We start from the raw sequence: 22,452 nt of genomic DNA on the forward strand, positions 1-22,452 counted from the left end.
TCTGCACCTAAAGGTCAAAGCAGAGACACAGACACTCAGAAAACACACGCAATGCCATCGACCAAATTCCTGAATCTCGGGGATGATGATCGGTCTGTCTCGCCCTCTAAAACCCAGCTTGTATGCTTCTACGCAGACACACACGCACGCACACATCACTGAACAGCATTCAACAGACATTTGTTGAGTTCTGTTCCACGTACAGACACTGGGCTGGGCTTCGGGTGAGCCCCAAGAACAAGACCCTGCCCCCAAAAGAGTTGTCACCAGCACACAGGTCAGAAAATCGGCCTTCTGGAAGCTTCGTTCAGTCTGCAGATTCACATAAACACCCCAACTCCCAGCCTGTCCTGCATAACTGGAAGCGGTGCTAACATTAACATGCCACATTTTCCATGATGCCCATCAGCTGGGGCTAAAAGTGTCAGCACTCCATGTTGTCCCCACCACACCCAACAGCTCCGCACCTGTTGCTCTCCACCCATTTTTATTGCAAGTCTGGCCCTCCCAGGCATAGGAGTTTGCAAGTCCTAAGCTGGTGTTCGTCCCAGAAAGTAAAGTCAGCCAGGTTGCAATACACTCTGGCAAAATTGGTTCCTGCCACCACTTTGTCTCATAGATACAGTATTGTCTTAATTTCAGAAGCCCATTTGTATCACTTAGAGCATCCACTGCCACATGCTTTCTAACAATGAGTCCAGCTCAGGTTTCATTAAATTCCTCTCTGTGAAGGTACCACTCACCACCTCCCAGGCTAAGAAATGTATTCCTGGGCAGCAGGAAAGCATCCGTGCCCTTCATGTGCTCTCTCTAACCTTGACCCCCCAAGAGAGAGGCTGGTTCTGGCCGGCAAGGCAAGACACAGCAAGCTCGTCAGTGGCCACATCTATGGGGCCTGTGAGTGTCCTGTTACCTCCACAAGCTCCCAGTGGACACCTACTGTGTACACACCCACTACACACGACACACAGACACATGGGCACACCAGAATGCACAGCACACATTCGCAAGTGCGCACGCTCACACTCAGGATCGGACACACTATGGAAGGACCCTGCACAGGGGGATTCCTAAGCCTGAGGCCATCCTGTGCCCCTCTCGCCTCCTGGAATCCAGGCTGGCGTCTCCCTGTGGGACCTCCCAGTGGTGTGAGGGCCAAGAGACTGTCCCTTGAGCTGCTCCCCTTCCCCACTGGTCATGACTGGTCACTGGGCTGTTCTGGCCCTGGCTTCCGGGTGCAAGGAGTGTCTGGGGCGGAGCCTACAGCCCCAGCCCTGTCCCGGAAGCTCCCTGCTGTACCGGGCGGCTCTTCCCCTTGCCCTCCGCGGGCATCCTGCATCCTCCCAGGAAACGCCCTTGTGCCAGGGTTCTGTTGTTTCTGTTGCTTGTCACCAGTATATTAAACCACGCTGGGCTGGCATGTCCACAGCCGGGTGTGCATCTGGTGTGACAGGAAGGCCGGCAGCCTCCCAGCTGCCCAAGACAAGCGGTGGTTTCCGCCACTGCACCAGCACACGAGTGTGTCCCAACTCAGCACAAACTCCCACAGGCCCAGCTGGCCAGAGGCCTTTCTTCCCAGCTGTGCCCACTGTGAAATGTCTAGTTTGGCTTGGCCTGGCCTTTGACAAGTGGGGGTCAGCAAGCTGTGCTCCTTTGTCCCCATGCTCCCAGCCTCTGGACACCTGGTCAACCACCACAGGCATCTTGTCCTCTTCTGAGCCGTCCCTTGCCCATGCAGGAGCACCTGCTGCAGGCCAGGCCTTATGCCAGACAAGCTCCAGGGTGCCCCCCAAGCTCTGGGGAAGAATGCAGGCCAGGAAGGCCACTCCTCGGTGACTTGCTGGTTCCACAGAGAACACAACCAGGCACATCCTGCTGCCCAGGGCTGCAGGGCAACTCCACACTCCACACACCTCCACCGAGCGGACTGCAGCCACGGCTTTGCACTGACCAAGTCCTCTGAGCTTCTAGCTACCCCTGAGCAGGCAGTGTACCCCCGAAGGCCCACCCCATGAGAATTTACAAAGAGCAGACATGGAGAGGGTTGTTAACGCTTTTTAGAGAAAGTCACCCCCACATATACGCACACAAGGAAAGAACAAAGTGCGGGATGACCCAGGACAGAACATACATTTGCCGAGACCCAAGAGGCAGGCCATTCCTTCTTACCGCGGCCTTGCCTCTGTGCGGTTCATGGGGAGACGCGTAATCTGGTAGTGGCGAGCTCCCCGCGGGGGCACGGGGACTGTCACCCAGCCTGTCTGCTGACAGCTCACTAGCATCTGGCTCTGAGTGGGCAACACTGAAGTGCCTCCATCAGAAATGTTAAGAACAAGAATAAATGAGGAGACCTGAATTCGTCATGGCTGGCGACGCCTTCTCTCTGGGCCAGAGGAGGGGCAGGGTTGAGCGGTTCTCTCAGCCCAGTGCCCGAGTTCCCCCTGAGGGTCTCACACTGCCTCCCTCCCAGAGCTGTCACTTGAGCCTCTCCTACCAGCACAGCTCTGGCAGCAGCAAGAAAGCCACAACTAAACATGGGGTCCCCCCTGCTCCAAGCTGAGAGATTCCCGGGGTCTCACCAACTCCTGACTCTCATCTATTACTATGACAGAGCTTGAAAATAACCCCGAAGTCCCGAAGTTGGCCATCTCACCAGCTCCCCCGAACGCCAGCACACACTTGAAAGGATCCCGAGGAGCCACTTGGGGTCAACCAACGGAAAGTAGAACAGAAAAACGTCTCGGTTTAATCAAGGACTGTGGGATTTTCAAGAGTGGACTCACAAAACAAATAAGCCAAAAAAGTATTAGAGAAACAAACTTCTCCAGCTCTCTGTGGACCTTCCACAGAATTCTACAGTCCCCATCCAGTGCCACCCAAGGCATCCAATGAGCTAGTCTCAAATTTCTTTCCCCAACTGGCCTTGACCCCGAAGAATTTCAGGTCGTGCAGAGACCTGAGGAGCCCACGTCTGTGCAGCCCGGCCTCATTACAACTTGATGCAAAGCTGCAGACAGATGAGGCCCGAAATAGTTCCCAGCAGTGGGGACAGAAGAGGGAAGACAGGAACAGACACTTTTGTAAGGATGGGGGCATCTACAGGGGGATAAAAAAATGCTGACAATGCCACGCCCCTTTAAATAATCTACAGCAGACAGCTTGCTGATGTTCAAGCCCTCCACTCCGGGGCTGGAAGTGAACTTGGGGAGCAAGACTCGCGCCCATCGGCAGGACCAGGGCAGCCAATCTCCTTGCCCTCCTGACCTCTCTATGGCGTCTCCAGTCAATCTGTCACGCCCTGCAATCATAGAAGATTCCAGTTTCCTCGGCTAAGAAGCCAGCGACAGGACTGGATGGGGCCGGGGCAGGCAAGGCTTTACCAAAAATGCTCCTATTTTGTTCATTGGGAATCTTTTGAATTCCTGAAGATACTGCAACCCAGGCAATCAAATTTTCCTCCTGAGTTTTTGCCGCCTCCTAAAGTCTGTGCCTCACTCACTGCACTCCTACCACGGCCCTCCTTCTAGAAGCCCTGTGGAAACAAGACGGATAGCAGTCCCAAGAAGCATGCCCTTCTGCCTCCTCACCTACTTGCTCCTGACCCTTGCCCAAGCTCACCTCAGCACCCCATGGCACACGGCACGCCTGCCCACAGTGATGGGGCCATGCGTGCCGTGGACCACATCTGTCTTGGGCCTTTCACGCTGACTCACACAAGGCGGATCTGTTTCTAGTTTTGAAATGGCTGGGCCAGGACTCCCCGCTGGCCTGTTCCACAGCAACTGTTTACAAAGAGCTCCTGCTAAGTTGGCCCCAGAGGGTCACAAACCAAGGGCAGGCCTGGGCCCCCACCCCCAGCCTGCCCAATTTCTCTGAAAGTGCCTAGCCCAAGGCAACTCTGTGTGTCCTAAGCATTCAAAACCACGCCTGCAGGAGCAGCCAGCTCCGTAGCGCCGTCTTCCACTCTGCCCAGCCATTCTCAGGGTTTCTTTCTCCTTGGAATACAATTGATTCCCACCCCAAAGGAATCAAAGTATCTGTGTGTGCATATGTGCATGTGTGCGTTGGGCTGTGTGCTTCCCATCTGAAGGAAATCTCCATTTTCAACCAAAACAGGACCCTGGAAGGAGAACAGATCACTTTCTCCGGCGGAATGGGGCCGATCCTGTTTCACACGGGCTCAGCAGCTGAGCGGTGGTTAGCCAGGGTTCATGACGGGCCTGCAGACCCAGAGCCTGCGCAGCAGGGAGAGCTGGGATCCTAGACGGCCCATCAGGTTCCAGCAAGGAGCCTCGTGCTTAAGGAAGGCATTGTTTGCCTCACAGCTTCCTCTGTTTTACATTCTTGTAGGAATAACCACACCAGGGATGTCAGAGCCTTTCATCTGCTTTCAGACTCAAGGCCAAGTTCCTGGCTGCAGTGTCCCTTTCATGTAGCAGAAATCCAAGGCCTCCCTCCCCCACGGGGCCAACAGGGTCACAACCCCGCTGCACCCAGCTCTCTCTTGCTTCACATCGGATCCAAGTGGGCTCAGCTACATTCCTACCAAGCCTGCCTCTGCTCCTGAGGAGGAGTGAGCGCCTCATGCCAGACTGGGGGGACTGGGGACCTACCACAAAGGCCAGCCGGAAGGGACCAACCTCTCAGCAGTTCAATTCAACACCCCCAGATTTTCAAAAACCACCTGGCTGTCAAGGCTGTCAAGGACGTGTCATTCAAACCCCACATCGTGATGCAACCTTGTGCTGAGTTTCCAAGGAGGAGACAGACACAGTGAGAACAAGAAGCTGCCCGGGGAAGCCACGGCCCTCGGGGTCTCGGGCCATCCAGCCCACACTCCTCCTCTGTACCTATCTTAGTGTTTCTCATGAACCCATGTCCACTGGCGTCCCCAGGGCAGCAGGTGGTGACACACATCCCTGAAGCTCCAGTCCCAGGCAAGGCCAGGAAATGAGGGTCCTGAGAACCTGTGGGGAAATCCAGCTGCAAACCACAGGCATCTACTCTGTTCAAGCCACCCCAAGGACTAGAGAAGGCAGCAGGCCCCTTGCTGTTGAACAAACAGGTTCTATGTGGACAGTTCAGACTGCCCTGACATGACAACGCACAGCACCGCACCTGTGTCCCATGCACGCCCCTCCCCCTGACCCAACCCCAACAATCCAAGGCCAGAGGAAGCAATACACAAGGAGAAGGGAGGGGCAGCAAGGGCGAGACCAAACCCCATAGAGGCCAAACAACCTTTGGTCATAAAGTGTCTTTATCACCTGTTTATCAGCAGTGGAGGCAGCCATCGGGCCTCTGCTGGGCCAGGAAAGCTCATGCCAACTGAGCGCCAGTAGGCTTTGCCTCACATAGGGCAGTCAGCATCTCCACAGGAGTAACGGAGGGCACAGGATTGCTGTGTGGTCCTCCAAGGGCTGAGTAAGCCCAAGCCATGGGGCCCAAGAAGGTCTCCCTTGGCAGCAGTAGCCCTTGAGTGAGAATGACCCACCCAGGGCATCCTCCACATGAACCATGGGTGGCAGCTGCTCAGGCCCAGGGAGGGTCCCTGCAGGGCTGGAAGGGTTCACCGTGACTACCACCTTGATCTTCAAGATGCTAAGCAGAGGTTGGCCACTGCCTGTGGGCTTCTTCGCGTCACCCTCGATTCTTCCCCTTCCACATACACACACTTTATAAATGGGGAGACCGAGGCCCGGCAGACACGGAATCATAGCTGACCAGTGTGAGCCCAGCATTGCAGCCACTTTCAGCCACCACAGACGACCCGTTCCTCCTTCAGGTGTGATGTGGTCCCAGAGCCCATCTCTCTCTGTCTCTAAACCAAAGGACAGTGTCCATCTTGAGCTGGATTTGCAAGAAAGGGGTGGTGTGGAGCAGAGCCCTCTCCTCAGTCTGCCAGCAAGGCTGGCATAAGCAGCCAGCAATGGGGCACTGCATGTGGAGCAGCAGCCAGGAAACGTGAAATCCCATGGCAGGACTGCAGCAGCCAGCAGGCGAGGACCTTTCCCTTGGGGCCAGCACCTCTACAGTAAGACAGATTTTACTGTCTGTGAGGAAGCCACACTCTGCACCCCACCTCTCCTGAGAGCTCACCAAACCCAACAGGAGGTAGGTGCTTCTTGGTAGGCCTACAAAGCACGACTGTCATTTAGCACACACCATGGACCAAAAGTGCCACTCACGTCTACCGAGGCAGTGCACGGCATGGCCAGCGCTGCAGGCTCACACGGAGTATCAGTGCTGGAAGGGACCAGCCCACAGGGAGCAGGTGGAAGGGAGAACAGTCAGCCTATGTGGGGGCCCAGCCCAGCCCAGATTCCAGACAAGGAACTTGGTCAAAATGTGCTGGATGCACGGGCACAGGTGTCATCCGAGACAGACAGAGGTCCCCGCTGGGCAAAGGGGCATCAGCTGGACACCAGCTTCTCTTCCCTCTTTTTGAGGTCTGCAGCCTTGGGGTCACTTTCCTCTTGTCAACTAGAGGAGAGGAGGAGAGTAGGGCAGCCCCGATGGGTGGAGGGCAGCCCCAAGGGGTGGAGGGCAACCCCGATGGATGGGGTTGTGGTGCACTCATGGCACATGAGGAGCGAGCTGTCCTCACAGGCCCTGGCAAGGCCATTGCGACCAGGGACAAGCTAGCTGTGATTCTTCATGCAGCCTGATGGTCAGGAAGACCTCTCCCCTGGCCTCAAAGAGCCCTGTCTCCAGAGCCAGATCATCTGCCTGGCCTAGCTCACGACTCGGGCTGACCTGCACCAGGCTCCTCCATGTCACATGGTGGATGCAATAGCCAGCTTCCATATGCAGGACCCTGGAGTTCAGATCCAGCCATTTCCATGGTGTTCCAGCACTTAGAAGGTCTCCTCGTGGAAACATGCTAAAACTGCTTTCCTTGAAGAACACAAAAGGCACGGCAGGAACATGTGGCGATGTCGCCTTTGTGTGGTACAAGACAGGCTAGAATGCTTTGTCAATTACTGTGGCTATTATTCTATTACTCTTTACTCTTCTGAGGAGAACAAGAATGTAAAACAAATGTCATTCCTGCTGGATTAAGTAAGCATGGTATGCCTAGACAAGCCTGGACAGGCAAGCTGCTGCCTTGGCAGGCACGGCCAGACAGCAAGGACTTGGAGACACCCCACAGGTCGGTGTCCTAGAGTGCATGGGGTCCTGCACCTTGCAGAAGACCCCAGAAGGGATGGCAGCACTCGCCCCTGAGCTGCACAGGGTCACAGCCAGGACATGAGGGGGCAGCGCTCCTGGGGGTGAAGATGCCCCTGTGCCCCGGGAGTGCAAGCACCAAATCTTCCAGCAGGGCCATCAGTTCGAGCGTCTAGCCCCACTCTCCTCCTAAGTGCATCCCTACCTGTCAGCTCATGTGGCCGGAATTTTGTTTGGAAATCACAGTCACCACCACGGCGTCACAATGTCTCTCCCAGATGCCCGTGGCAGGATCGACAGATGATGGGTTCCCTCACTGCCAGGGTGGGGAGGAACACAGTGGACTCTGCTGGCCTTCCAGCAGCCCAGCCGGCCCCGCCCATGAGCCAGCCTCCCTGGCTGGCCGGCCACAGGGTGCACTTGGGACACACTTCCCTGACATGAGGGACTTTTTTAGGTCAACTGGTCTGGCTAAGCTGCCCAGCTGTTGAGTCAAGCCCAAAGGGATGTCTCGCCGAAGGTGCCTGTTGAATGTTCCTGCATGCGAATCGGTAGACTTGACCTTCTGCAGTGTGCTTGGCTCTCAGTGGATCAGGGGCAAGTTCAAAAGTCCCTCCGGGCTGCCGCTAGACTCCAGCCTCCAATCGGGCACCAGTGGGAGCCACAAATTGGCTAATTTACCTGCAAGCACTAGTATCCCAGATGGGCACTGAATTGTGTCCTGGCTGCTCCACTTCCCATCCAGCTCCCAGCGTATGGCCTGGGCAAACAGGAGGAGGACGGCCCCACACCTTGAGATCCTGCACCCACGTGGCATACTGGCGGCTTGGATCAGCTCAGCTCTGGCTGTTGCGACCATTTGGGAAGTGAACCAGCAGATGGAAGATCTCTCTTTTTCTCCATAAATCTGCCTTCCCAAGTAAAATTAATAAATCTTAAAAAAAAATCTTACTTGCAATGTCAGACTTGCTAACTCCTAAGATCACGTCAGCCAGTTCCTTATAGTCGGCCTGCCTGTACACACACACTTACACTCAAACACCTTCACCTGTATTCTCTCATACACACTCACACATTCTTGCTCTCACACTCAATCACACACACTCACTTGCACATTCTCTCAAGCACACACTCATGCTCACACTCATCCATAATTATACACAGTACTCTCTCACTCACACTAATACACACTCCTGCATTCTTCCTTGCTCTCTCTCTCACACACACTCACACACACACGTGTCCTATTTGTCCTGGAGGATACAGTCTGCCCTACCTGGCTTGCTCCCCGTGCTTCCCTTGATTAAGCTAGGATGTGGTTTTCGCTGCTGTAGCTTTGTTTTCCTTGGCATTGGCAGTGGCAGAGTTTTAGGGCATCCTGGGGAGTTGGGATTCCTTCGATGACCAGGAGTTTTCCCACCAGAGCCAGTATCCTATCCCTTGGCTGAGATCCCAGCTGCCTGTAGGGACTGCTTTTCCTTCAGGACACAACACAAAGTACAGGTAGGTCACCGGGAAACTGCACCTCTCCTATTCCCTCCCCCCACAAACCCACATCTGCAAGGAGCCACAGGCCTCTGAAAAGTGTCCACATGCCCTGGACGAGGAGACCTGCCAGAGCGGGAAAGTGCGGCAGACAACCACAGAGCCAGTGACAACCAGGGAGACCATGCCCAAGTCAACCAGCACGGGGCAGGTGTCCACAGCCTGCTGGACCGAGCTCAGAAGAGGGGAGACAGGGGGAACCAGAGACCCTCAGATCTTCCACCCCAAGGACAGAACATCCCCAGTATTCGCTCGGTGCAAGAGCAGATGCAGGATCGGCCCCAGAAACCCCAGCATTCCTGCTGCCACGTCTTAGGTCTTCCAATGGAGCCTCAACAAGCACACTCACTAAACCGCCCTTCGCTGGATGGCCCACACCCCTTGTCCTTCTAAGACAAGGTAGGATGGCTGAGTCCATGTCCGTGCAAGGACACAAGGGGAGCAGAGAAGGCAGGAAAGACACCAGAAGCAGAAAGCCACTCCGAGTCCAGGGTACAGAGATCAGGGCTCCTCCAAGTACTCCAAGCACCCCGCCAAAAGGGGCAGGGACAAAGTCAGAGCCTTTTGGAGGGGTTTTGGGAACACGATCAGGACCAGGCCAGTCAGAGAAGCGGGTTTGCTGCACTACGAGGTGGGCCTGGGAAGGATGGGGGGATGTTGAGAACCATGGAGAGCCCCTCGCCACGCTCTACCATCGTCCCTCCAACAGTGATCTTCTAGGTTCTTCTGTCTCAACCACACCGGAGTCCATGTTCTCAAATTGCAATATGGCTTGAGGCATTTAGAAAAGAGCAAATGGAGCTATTGGAATCTCAACAGAGCTGCAGGAGTGGGGTGGGTGTGGGCAGAAGGAAGGAGGGAAAGAAAGAAGGGAGGAAGGGAGGGAAAGCCCCCCACCCCGGAGTCTTTGCAATAATGGTTCTGCTTGGCAAATTTCAAAATGCTTAAGTCTGGCTATTGTCGCTGGAGGGGCTTAGTGTGGTGGCATGTAGGTAATCCTCAATCTGGAGCATCCTATTTGGAAGCCACTTCCCATCCAGCTCCCTGCCTGTGGCCTGGGAAAGCAGTGGAGGACAGCCCAGAGCCTTGGGACCTGCACCCGTGTGGCAGACACAGAAGAAGCTCCTGACTTCCAGCTTTGGACTGGTTCAACTCCGGTCACTTCGGCCATTTGGGGAGTGAAGCAGCAGATGGAAGATGTATGTGTGTGTCCTTCTCTAAGTCTCCTTTCAAATAAAAATAAATGAACCTTAAAAAACATTCTATTTTCCCAGTACCTCATGAACTGCCAGCCACCATGCTGCTTCATGATGTTCAGAGCCAATCAGGACAGAGAAAGAGGGCAGGAGCTAAGTCCAACTATGGGACAAAAATGAGCAGATCTGCCATCCGGAAAAGGTCACCCCGCTGTGTTCCGGGCAACACAGGACAGCTCAGCTCCAGCATGGCTGCTGTGCCTCCCATGCATGGCCCTCCTGAGCCAGTGCACGGGGCTGGGTGGGCAGTGACAAGCTGCGGTGGTCTCCAGGCCCCGCCTTCCTCCCCAGCAAGCCTGCCCCAGGCCCCTTGTCCCTCATCCAGTGGGCTCTCTTTGTCCTTGCAGATTCACAGCTTGGGGTCATAGTCAGGCAAGACCCCAGCCCTATTCTTAGCTACTCAGTGCCCTTGACCCTGTGGAGCTAAGTGGGCCACACCCAGTGCCGAGGATGAGAATCAGAGGGGACAGGTGTGTGGCCATTGTGGAGAAAGCGACTGATCCCATCTGGGACAGCAGAACACTCAGTGTCTCCCCAGGGGTCCCCGAAAAGGGCCTTGCATCCTCCTCCCATGAACCACTGGTTCTTTAAACGACACATCTGTGCAAGCCAGGACACCACACAGAGGGGAGGGCCCAGCAAGTCTGGGTCTTGCTGTGGAGCCGGCTCTGCCTGCCGCTGTGGCTTGACTGAACTTTCCAGACCACCATCCCGGATGCGGGGAGGGGTCTGGCCACCTGACATGGGGTCCCTCAGGTGGCCTCTCCCTTGCACCAAGTCTGTGAAACAAGCTGCCCCTCAGGGGACGAAACATGCAGGAGCCCATGAAGGATGTGCATGAAGATGGCTCCAAGCCAAGCGGGGGCACAGGGACTTTAGGCCCAGGGACTGAATGCCCAGCCCGTTCTGAGGACCCGTGCCAAGCACCAGAGAGCCCCAGGAGCACTTTGGGATGCAGGTGTTGGACCTGAGCAATGCAGCCAGCCGGGTGCAGGAGGCTTGTGGCCAAAGCCAAGTCAAGCCCTTGTCCTGGGCGAGGCGGAGTGTCCAGAGAAGCAGGCTGAGTGTGTGGAGTGTCAGACCCTTCCATGGTGTTACGGGCCCTGCGAGAGCACGCCTCTTTAGGTTCTGGGGGAGAGAGAGGCCCACAGACAGGCTGCGGCATCCAGCTGTGGAATTTCAGGGTGACATGGGCAGCTTCTGCCGGGCCGTGCCAGGCCCACCCTGAAACTCCTGGAAGCAGGGCTGCTTGCAAGGAATCCTAAACTCTGCAGCCCAGCCAGTGGCCCAGGTCAGCAGTGTGCAAAGGCACACTTAGCCCCTGGGGTGGGAGATTAACTTTCTGGGCTTCCTCCAGCTCAGAAAGAGGCTTGGCAAGGTTTCTCAGGTGTCTGAGCCCCCACCCCCAGTCAGCTCACTGCACTCAGGGGGAGGGCCTCCCTCCTACCACAGCGCAACTGGGATTGAGTTTCCCTGGGTCAGGGCCTTGGGTCACACGTCTACCTGCAGGCAGAATCTTGGCTGCCAGGAGAGCCCAGCAGGTGCCCCAGCCTGTGCCAGGGCGGGATGAGGTCCTGCTGGGGCTGTACCCTCTGCACCCCCAGGGCTGACTCACTCCGGGGTATTGATCCAGATGATGTCCAGGTGACAGTAGTAGACACACTCCTTGTCCTTGTAGGTGAAGCAGGTGCAACGCCGGGTGCGGCGGCGGGCCAGGCCCCTCTCAGGCACCCGCCCCAGGGGCTGAGCACCTTCAGGTTCCTGCCCTGGGCTTCCAGGCCTGGGCCCCCTTTCCACGGCAAAGGCCACACTGTGCTGTCCAGGGCCTTCACAGTCCCCCTCAGATCCGGCGACAGAGGGGGACTGCGGCACACCGGTCCTGCCAGCACCCCCAGGCTGAGGACAGGGCACAAATCCTGCAGGAGCAAAAGGATGCATGTGTCTCTGTGTGTGTGTGTGGGGGGGGGTGCTCCTGAGAGTGCAGACCCCTCCACACCCCACCCTTCCACCCTGGGACGAGGGTGAGTCATGTAAAGCCCTGCGAGGTCATCTCCAAGTCTCCTAAGCCTCCGTGCTAGCCCAGCAGCTAGGAAACGTGCACAGCTCTGTGCCAGTTCCGAAGGCTGCAAGTCCCGTGCATGCTGCGTGAAAGGCTTGTGAGCTATGTTCACGCACCCTCTGCAAAATCTGCAAGCCATTTGAACTCGTTGAAACCTTGCACGCACTTTGCACAAGTTTGGAAAACTTCGCTAGCACTTTGCACAGTTTCTGTAGTCTGCAAACTTGCAAAAACGTTCCCAAATCAGCCCCCAGAGCCCGTGGGGCAGTCCTTGCGCTCAGCTTCTGCCCTCCCTACCCCCACCCAGCCCGCGCCCAGACGCCTCCAGGGGAGCGAGGACCCAGGGAGAATTCGCTCCCGGCGCCGCGCATTGGGGCGCCCCGTGCCTTTTGTGTGCGCTAGCGCCTGCAGGGGCGCGCGCCCCGCCCGCCCAGCCGCTTACCTGCGGCGGCAGAGGTCACTGTGAGCCCCAGCAGGAGCCACAGCCCCAGCTCCATGAACCCCGATCAAGCGCGGGAGCACCGGGTCCTGAGGACGGCCACTGCTGGCCGCGAAAGGGCACTAGGGCCGGGCGCGGCCGGCCTCGCAGCTCGCTGTGGACGCTCGAGGCCGCCGGTGCGCTTGCTCTCGGGCTGGCTCGCTGGTTTGCTGTGTCCCGGGCTGCGGGCAGCAGTTGGGTGCGGCGGTCACAAACTTTCAGAGCGCACTGCCCATCCCTGCGCAGGACTGGCCGGTTGTGGGCTTTTCTCTCTCCGCACCACCCCCTCGCCTCCCCGCCCCCCGGAGGGGCTGGAGCTGCCGCGCCGGGGCCTTTGAACCCTGAGCGCACCGGGGGTCGCCTACCGGGCGCAGGGGGGAATTGACCGAGAGGCACCCAGGACGGCGGGGGGCGGGGGCGACGCGACCGCCAGGAGGGCTGGGTGGGGAGTGGGGCTGCCTCCGCGAGGCCACGCGCGCGCATGCACTGGCACCTCGGCTTGTTCGCACCCCCTCACACCCCGCCCCAGAGCAGGAAGAGCTGATCCCGGGCTGCCTGAGGGCTGCTGTCTGCGATCTCGGGGTCCGAGGAAAAACAACAGGTCTCCCGGGTCACCTGAAGGCACCTCACCCTGCCGCAGCCCGAGAACTTTACACCCGTGACTCACCACGGGCGCCCAGGGCTGCCGCCTCCAGGGGCCACGTCTGGGAGCCACGGGGCCAGAAGCCTGGGTTAGTGGTCCCTGGGGCTCTGCTATCCCAGCCCTGCTCAGCTGAATGGGTGTCCATGGAAGCGGGGTACCTGTGCCAGGGGTCCACTACCTGCCCAACATCGCCTTGTCACCCCAGAGCCTTCTGGAGCCCACCAGGACAGGAGGCCTTTCCTTCTTTGCCTCAGGGACCCCCGTGGAGCCCATGGGAACCTCAGTTGTTAGACCACTCCGGTAGATTTCAGACGTGTCTGCAGATCCTTGTCCATGCCCCACCTTCAGGAACAGAGGGCTGGATTGTTCTGGGGGCGTCCCTCAAGCTCAGGCATGGGGTCCTCACACTCAGGGGCTGCTGAGGGGAGAGACCCTCATGATGCTGGGTGTACCCTTCATGGCGGCTGCCAGCAACCACAACACAGCACAAGTGGGAGAGCGACGTCGGGGAGGAGTGGAGCCGGTGCTGACACTACCACCCCGCTCCCTTGCTCAGGCCACAGCCGCCATACTGTGGGGAACCTCACAGCACGCGGCACTGTCGGCATTCATGGGAGTTCAGTGGCACCTTCCAAGAGCCCAGACGGAGGGTAACTGTCCCTCCATGACCCTTCTGAGCTTCCCACTGTCTTCGCCCATGGTCACAGTGAATGACTGTCTTGTCCCACCGCCCGACTCCCACCCCACATTGTGGATGATTTGCTACCGATCAGGGACATCGCTTGTGGTTCACCGTGGCACCTGTGTCCTCAGCTGCTGGAGGGGGCTGGGGCTGTTCTTGGGACCTCCCTGGTAAGGGCACTAACTCCAAACACAGGGGCTCTACCCTCATGGCCACCTGCTACTGGTGCCCACAGGGCAAGGATTTTCACAGGCAAATACAAAAAAGGACCAACGGCCATGCCACATGAACTGCTGTCTCTTCCTGGAATGAAAAGATGCAGCTTGGCCTGAAGCACTGGACAATCTACTGACAAGTTAAGAAGAGAAAGGATGTGTCCAGGCCCAGGACTGTGGCCTTTGGTCACGTTGACCAGTGCCCGCAGCCACCAAGGCCGAGTGAACCTTGAGGCTATCCCCAGATAGGAGGAGATGGCTTTCCTCGGGAACTTCAAGGACAGAGAGGCAAGGATAGGAGACCTTAGGGTCAGAAGTCACTGTATGGAGCAGGGAGCAGGGCCGCCTGGCTGGTCAGCGGAGGGAGCACTCTGATGGGACCTTTGGCACCTAGGACGCCAGACCTTGAGGCGGAGCCCACAGGAACAGCAGTCCTGCCGACCAGCCTCTTTCCGGCTCTGTCCGTCTGAATGTGTCCCGAAGAAGGGCTCAGCAGGGCGCGTCCGGCACAGCTCTAGCCAACTCCCTTTCTGCACAGCAGAGAGGTCAGGCCCCAGCTCAGGACCTCAGGCAGGTGGAGGCACTCAGCCGGGACTGTGTCGTTGCCTTTTGTGGCACCTGTTTCTGTATTTACCTTTTCTGTGAGGCAAGCGACACTGGCTTCCCACATGTGGGGAGTGATACAAAAGTTCTTTTCCAAATTAATTTCCTAAGTAAAGGAAAAAAAATTAGCTGGAATAAAAATATGGAGTCATTCATTGCAAATGTGACCCGGAGCCTCGGCAGAGTTCCAAAGTGATTTGCCGGGGCCTGAGGTCTGGGCAGCTCCGAGGTGGTGAGCAGAGAGCATTAAACAAATCCAGGGGAGAGGCGAGCAGAAAGAGGGGGGCGAGGAGGAGGGTGGGGGGTCTCTGTCACAAGGTCCCCAAGGCAGAGGACAGAGGACAGCGGGCACCACCACAGAGCTGACCCTCGGAGGAAGTCTGACTGCTCTGCAAAGTCACATTCAGTCCGTAGGAATTAATAAAACACATGTGATGCATTTTGGCAAATTGGAGAAACTAGGAACTTCAAAGGTGCCAGTCAGTGGCCCATTTCCTGGACTTCTCTGGTGTTAGTGCCAAGAGGGTCACTCTGTCCACACCAAAGGCTCTGCCGGAGGAACCACAAGCGACTGCTCCCAGCTGGCTGGCTTCTTCCACCTTGAAGGGGGCTGGCTGGGAAGAAGATGGCTCCCCCTGTTTCTGTGGGACTGGTTTGCTGTCTGCTTCATGTTGTGTCGATTAAACACTGGCCACAGCCATGAAGACCACGGCAGCAGCCCACGTGAGGACCACGGCAGCAGCCCACGGAGCACACACTCCCTGCCTTGTGGTCATGGCACTTTAGTTCTTGGAGAGTCACACATCGAATGTCCAGGTTCCTCAGGTGGGGCCTCAGCATCTCCCAGAACTGGGACTTGGGTGGAGATCTGGCCAATCTATTTCATTGGCCCAGCCATGATGATTGATGGAGGGCTTGGCTTGTGACCAAGTTGGGTGAATAGGAGCTGGTCCTGCAATTGCTTGCAACACTTGAAATGGGAATTCTCTACTCAATGGGGTGGAAGACAAGAGAGGAAGTGTGCTTAATGCTACTGGCAGCCACCCTGCCCCTGGGACACCAGGCTCTCACTAGGAAGGCTCCAACCCGGAGGGAAAGGCAACGAAGGAAGCAGAGAGGGTGAGCCCTGATGTGTGCCACCCCAGCCCCAGATGCTGCGGGGTCTAAAGCCCACACTCCCTGAACTATTTACAGGGGCTTAAGATTTCTGTCTTTTGAACCTTACTTAGGATCCTGTCGCTTCCAACTGGCAAAGCCCTGGCGGCACACAGCCAGTCCTCCTGGGCTCCAGGCTAACAGTGCACGCGCAAACATACGATCCCCATGAGTCTCTGGCAAGCTGCCGGAAGGGGCTTTCATCGCTGCTCTGCGCTTTCGACAACTCAGCATGTCATGCAAACATCACAGTTCCTCCAGAGAGAAAAACGAAGGCTGGGAGGTGTCCATGTGGGCGGCCAGTGAACACCCAGCTCTGAGGTCACAATCAGGTATCTACTTGACCCAGGTTCAGAGGCTATAACCATCAGGCAGTTCTGCCTTTTCTTTGTATCTTCTTTTAAAGATTTTTTTTTTTTATTTGAAAGACAGCAGGAGAGAGATAGACACACATACACACAGAGAGAATTTTTCATCCTTTGGTCCACTCTCCAAATGCCCAGAACAGTAGGGGCTGAGCCAGGCTGGAGCCAGAAGCCACCACCTTGTCCAGGTCTCATCCATGCAGGGCGGGGAGGACAGGTGCTCAGCCGCCTGGGCCACCTGCTGCTGCCTTTCCAGGCACATCCGTAGGGAGCTGGGCCAGAAGCGGAGCAGCTGAGGCTTCCAGCAGCACTCTAATGTGGGATGCCTGGCTCACAGCGGAGGCTCCGCTGGGCTGACCCCAGCGCTGCCTGGTTTTAGCAGCAGGCCCATGTGGCACTGACGACTCACTGCTCCTCCAGCTGGGCCATCTCCTCACTGTCAGCGTCTGCAATGAAAGGTCCTGCAGAGTGATGGCGGCCACATGATTCCTGGCAGAGCCCACTGAGGACAGGCCATTCTCTTCAGGCATTCGCCTGTGTCCCCGAGCCCCGTTCCCTGCCTCTGTCAGCACGGTGCCCCTGAGGAAGGTTGTAAATCAGGGCGCTGCTGGGTCTTGGCCAAGGGCGTGGCCCAGTTCTGGGGCTTGTTTTCCACCCACCTTTTCTCTTTGTTTTTAAAGATTTATTTATTTTTATTGGAAAGGCATATATACAGAGAGGAGGAGAGACAGAGAGGAAGATCTTTCGTCCAATGATTCACTCCCCAAATGGCCACAGCAGCCAGAGCTGAGCCAATCCAAAGCCAGGAGCCAGGAGCCTCTTCCAGGTCTCCCACATGGGTACAGGGTCCCAAGGCCTTGGGCCATCCTCAGCTGCTTTCTCAGGCCACAAGCAGGGAGCTACATGGGAAGCGGGGCCACCGGGATTAGAACCGGTGCCCATATGGGATCCCGGCGTGTTCAAGGCAAGGACTTTAGCCACTAGGCTATGGCACAGGCCCTCCACCCGGTTCTTCCACGGTGGCAGGTGTGTGACTGGTCCTCAGGCCCACACGTCTTGCTTCTGTTTTCCCCCAGCAAGACCCAGCCTTCGGGAATATCGCAACTGACTCAGATAAGCCTCCCCTCAAGTTGCCTCTCTGTGTGCTCTGCGATTCTTTTGAAGATTGTTTTCCCTTAAATTCAGGGGATTTGAGGGAGAAGAACATAATACATTATGTAGTTTTCCATTATCCCGGAATCTTCCTGCCATCTGCCCCCAGCAGTGGAAACTCTGGAGCGGCTCAGTGACTGGATAATGAAGCGCTGTTCCACATTGTCCAAGTCCCTGTGTGGTCATGTGGCTCATCCTAAGATGTGCTTGCAGAGGAATGAGGTTCCAGGTTCTGTCCTTTAAAAGCAACATACATTCTGTGTGATTTCCTGAGTGTATTTAATGATCACAGTGCATCTTCAACCTGTGCTGCCAGCGGCATGTGCTCCAGACTGAAAGAAAGCAATGGAGCCCAGAAGGCCCTCGGTCAGCGAGGGGTGTGCCCGACCTCGCCCAGACTTTCTGCTGTGGGCTTCTGCCCCCTCCGCATCCCCTCCTGGTCACGTCAAGTGTTGAACCGCATCTCCTCCGCCTTCTGCCCGTGGGGTCCAGTGGGGCTCCAGGGCAGGCCTGGGACTCTGGGAGGGCCCAGCAGCATCACAGCCCCTCAGAGATAAGCAGGAGACGGTCTTCCGCAGTGTCCTCCGAGCATGGGAAGGAAACATAGCCGAGACGATCAGGGGCCCTGAGAGAGGACACTAGCCTGGATTGCCGAGGGTGGCAGAGGGTGGCAGAGGCACAGCAAAAACAGGTCTTTCTAAGACATGGAAGTCTTAGAGGTGGGTCCGAGGATTGCTGGAGCCTCCAGGCACTGGGCAAAGCCAAGGAATGAGGTCCCCTGCAGTCTCCAGAACAAACAGGGCTCTGCCAGCCCATGCCAACGTGGCCTCCAGAACTGCAACTCCCTAAGTTTGCACTGTGCTGAGTCTCAGTGTCCACGGCCATAGGAGAGTAACGGAGAGTACAGTGATTGGTTCACGGCTGGCCAAAGCAGGGCTTCAGGTCTGGCTTCCCCCTTCATGGGGTTGCTCAGAGCCTGAGCTGCAATCTGGCGGTGCTGTCAGAATGAAGGGCCCAAGAAGGGAGCCCACACAGAGACAGGAGGCCACAGCGTCCTGATGCCTGGCACAGGAGTACTTTGCTGGGAAATGCCGTGGCAGGCGGCTGGTGGGTGCGGCTGACCGTGAGGGACCAGAGGAGACTGACCGTAAAGAAGAGGAAGAAGAGGTACTGGATAATATTCCTGTTTTCCCAGAAAGGCTGAACGTCCTCACCTAGCCGGCAAGACCTGGGTCCTCACAGCAAACCACTTGAGGTGGGATCGGAAGCTCCATAGGCAGGGATGTGGGTGGGGGTCCCTCTGAACGCCAAGGCAGGGTTAGAACATGATGCCGGTGTGAGTCTCACTCCGGCCTCATGGTTGCCTGGCCTGAGAGGTGTGCTGGCAGGTGGACCACCCTCTACACGAACAGCAGAGAGGAGGTCTCTTAACAGCATCCACCTGTTTGGAGTTTTTGCAAGATGAAGATGGCTTTGGAATCTCTGTCTTGTGTTTGGAGGCCCATTTTCCTTCAGCAGTGCCGTTAGCTCATGTCATTTCCATCCCTCCCAGAAGCCCCCACTCAAACCTCGCGCATGCGTGGATACACTTGCACATCTCGCCTGGCCTGGCTGTGTGAGCCAGCGAGGTCCCTGGAGCCTTCAGGCTGTTTCTTTGCCAGTGAATGGGGCTAGTGGCGGCACAGGCCTGCAAGGGCCCTGTAATGCAGCAGGTTTAGCCTCACCTTGGGATGTCCACAAGTCATAATGGAGTGGCAGGTTCAGTCCCAGCTAGTCTGCTTTGGACCAGGCTTCCTGCTGATGCCCGAGTATTTGGGCGCCCGCCACATGCGTAGGAGACCCTGTGGCGGCTTCATGATCCCGAGGTGGGCACCGGCGAGTGCTGCGCTGAAACGACCAGAGCCTGGTGTGAATGTCAGAATAAGAATTCGGGTGGGAGAATTCAGAGTAGAGTTCCTGCTTACCGAAGATGGGGGTGTCCCCTTGACAAACAGCCCGCTCGATTTCCTTACCCTTGGTTCTCAGGGTCTGAGGATTCGCCTGCAGTGAGGTGGAAGATGGGATGGGGAGAGGCAGGCGACACGGGCTGCTCAGCGGGCCGCCTCACTCCCCAGCTCCCCAGCCTTGGAGTAAAGAGTGGGCTCCTGGAAGTGCTTGAGTTACGGCACACATGTCTTTTCTTCTGACAGAAATTTCACAATTGTGCTTTTAATGAGCTCCACATTTTCTCACATAAAAATGATTTCCTCCTAGAAGACAAGAGAAGCCGCCTCTGCAAGACGCAAGTTAAACAAAAGAGTCAGGCAACGGAGTCTGGAAGTCGTAACTCAGTCAGCAAGCGGGGAGGGCAGAGCAGGCCCGGTACCTTCCCAGAGCCGCAAGGCAGCCTGCCGGAACCTGCTGATGGATTAGGGAGGAAATGGGGCTAGTTTAACTTCTTTTTCTCTTTTTTAACCTTAGGATTAAACTCTTGGTTTACAGAAACGTCAACTGGAATCACAATAGAAATATATTTAGAAGGACTCCATGTTGGTTCCTTCGTCCATTCTGCTACTTAAACACCAACGGGAAATGGATGCTGTCCTAGGTACGGAGGTGACGAGTGGACAGCACCTCCATGACACTGTGGGGCTATGGATGACAAGGACAGGCAGGCAATCCATGTACTCAGTGCCGGCTGGGCACACGGGATGGCTGAGAAGAACAGACCTGGAGGGGGTGGAGAAAGACAGGACGGCTGGGGAGCGGAGGGGGTGGAACGGAGAAGAGGCAGCGCCAAGCAGACAGACCCAGGGCTGCATTCCTCCGTGGGGGACTGCAGTGGGTAGGAACCTGCTGTGTTTAGGACGAGCCACAAGGTTGCTCTGCTAGGAAACCTTCGCAGCATCATCCGCTGCTGAGGAGTAACCACCAAGATGACAGCACACCCCCCACACGGAGACAGTCACCCGCCAACGGCCATCCTGCCAGCAAGCCACCAACCCAACGTCCCAACATGTCAACATGCCGTCAGCCTGCTGTGAGTGCACCATTTGTTTTGCCTTCCTGTCTTTCTTGTGGAGAGCACCGAGGTGTCCTGAGGCACCCCGGAGCAAGCGCTGACACTCTCCATCCCAGTGCCTGGTGTGTGGCCCCCAACCCTCTACCCACGGCCAATGTAGATTGAACACAAGCCATCTATGTATTCTCCTGGCTTTTCATGATGAGATACTCTGGCCTCGGAGAGGCAGTGGGCCTTCCCCCAGCTGCGCCAATAGGACTGATGCTTGTATTCATTCCAGCATCTTTGACAGCCATCAAAGCCTGTGTTTCCAGAGGCCCGTGACCCGAAACTATTGCCTCAGTACCACGTCCCTTAGAGGGCATGGCTAGGGCAGCTTCTTGTGGGCAATGCCTGCATTTTCTCAGACTAGGTGAGTTCCCCATTACCAATACCCCAGGAAGGCCAGGCCCTCCTGGAGTTAGGACAAAATATCACCCTCTGACATGATCTGGTGAGTCGGCCCCACCTGGTGTGGCTTGGAGCCCTGGATGACATCACTCTGTCTCCACCATGGCCTCAATCCAGGGCCAGCCCTCACGCCCAGTGAATGCCCCGCAGTCACACAGCCGTCACCCCTTGGAGCCTTAGGGTGATCAAGTCTTGCTTTCTATGTCTCATTCTCATATGAAGTCACATTGTTGAGTGAGGGGGTTGGAATCATGACTTCCATTTGGGTCTTTTTGGCTCTGAAGGCCAGCCAGCATCACTCCCTGGACAGGTGATTGGTCTGGGCTGAGCTGGAGATGCCTGAGAAGAGGAGCCACCTTTCCTTCTGGAGTCCTGGGGAGAAAATGGGAAAACCAGGTGCCCGACAGCATGGTCTGGGGTGCTGGGTCATGCCACACCTGAAGCAGACACGTACCCAGGCACTCGGGTCTTCATCTCTGAGCCAGCTCTGCCTGCTGAGCCTTAGCTCTCACGTACCGCATGGGCATCAGTGCGTGACGCTCCACCTGGGCACAGCTGGGCAGGTCAGTCCTGGCTCCATCCACGCCCCTCATTCTCCCAACCTCAGGGGGCTGACCAGCCATCCCTGCTCCCTGCTGTGGCCACCATGCCCATGCCAGCCTGGAAGGAACAATAGGCTCTAAGCATGGCTTCTGCCTCTGCTCCCGTGCTGTGACTAAGCAGTGAGTTCAGGCCGGATGCCAGTCAAGTACATCGTGTGACACCAGTTGAGCCCACAGAAGACAAACCTGTCAATCAACGGGCATTGGGGCCTTGTGCCTGATACCCAGAGCTTGCTGAAGGTGCCATCCTCTTTGCACTTTCCAAGCCTGTGATTTGCCAGGGAGATAAAAGAACAGACAGAGAACCATGAGAAAGACAAGACCAGCAAGAGCAAGAGCGAGCGCTGTCTCCTGGCTGCCAGGGACAAGGGTGTGCGGAAGAGGCCAGAGCCCCCCAGGGACACCAGGGTCCCCCCTGGCCGCAGTCCCCACTCGATGGATCCAGAACATTCTGCAGTGTTTTCTCTGCTACGATTCACTTAATGCTCTTCTCTATACCCCATAACATTCTTTCTCCTCAGAACCTTTGCCTCAGAAAACGAAGAGAAGCCTCACGCGCCATGAACAGAAGATAATTACCAAAACGACACACAGTGAGTGTGCCTGTTAGCATCTGACCAGATCGCGCTGCAGGCCCAGGCCTTCAGCTGGTGGTCGGCCATCCCTGCTTGTGTTCACACGGTGACAGAAAGAGATTGGCACTGGAGGAACATGGCCCGGGAGATAATCAGGACTGAACCAGGATGAATGAGCCTTCGCTTCTGGAGATGTGGTGTCCACACGCCGTCCGAGACAGCCTGCAGCAGCACACCTGGGCCTCTACAGTACAGCTCGGGCTCAGGTGGCCCTCACAGGACTTGCTGTAATGCTCTGCTCAGCTCTCCTCATCTCAGTGCCCTCTGGGTGAGTGGTAACAACACTGCCCCCCAGCATTGCCCTCCACCGTGCTCGAGCCTTGCTGGGTGATTTTTGAGGGCCTAAGTTCAGCTGTGGGCACATCCCAGTGATCGCAGCACGAGTTGTTAGGACTTCTGCTGCAGCGAGGGTGCGGACATTTAGAGATCCATGGGCCAAAC

The 22,452-nt window shown here is 56.7% G+C and overlaps 1 protein-coding gene across 2 annotated transcripts in view; it reads right to left on the reverse strand.

Moving 5' to 3' along the window:
- The window catches only part of EDN3 (endothelin 3), a 250,982-nt gene extending 238,033 nt beyond the window's left edge, over positions 1 to 12,949 (reverse strand). For both annotated transcript variants that reach the window (XM_058679289.1, XM_058679291.1), the window contains exons 1-2: positions 12,473 to 12,949; positions 11,587 to 11,887 (exon numbers count right to left, since the gene is read on the reverse strand). In XM_058679289.1, the coding sequence (XP_058535272.1) occupies positions 11,587 to 11,887; positions 12,473 to 12,527 (356 nt within the window). In that variant the 5' untranslated portion in view covers positions 12,528 to 12,949. The remainder of the gene's footprint in view (positions 1 to 11,586; positions 11,888 to 12,472) is intronic.
- Between the last annotated feature and the right edge of the window lie 9,503 nt (positions 12,950 to 22,452).

This window comes from Ochotona princeps, chromosome 22, assembly GCF_030435755.1.
Source record: "Ochotona princeps isolate mOchPri1 chromosome 22, mOchPri1.hap1, whole genome shotgun sequence".
Taxonomy (NCBI): domain Eukaryota; kingdom Metazoa; phylum Chordata; class Mammalia; order Lagomorpha; family Ochotonidae; genus Ochotona; species Ochotona princeps.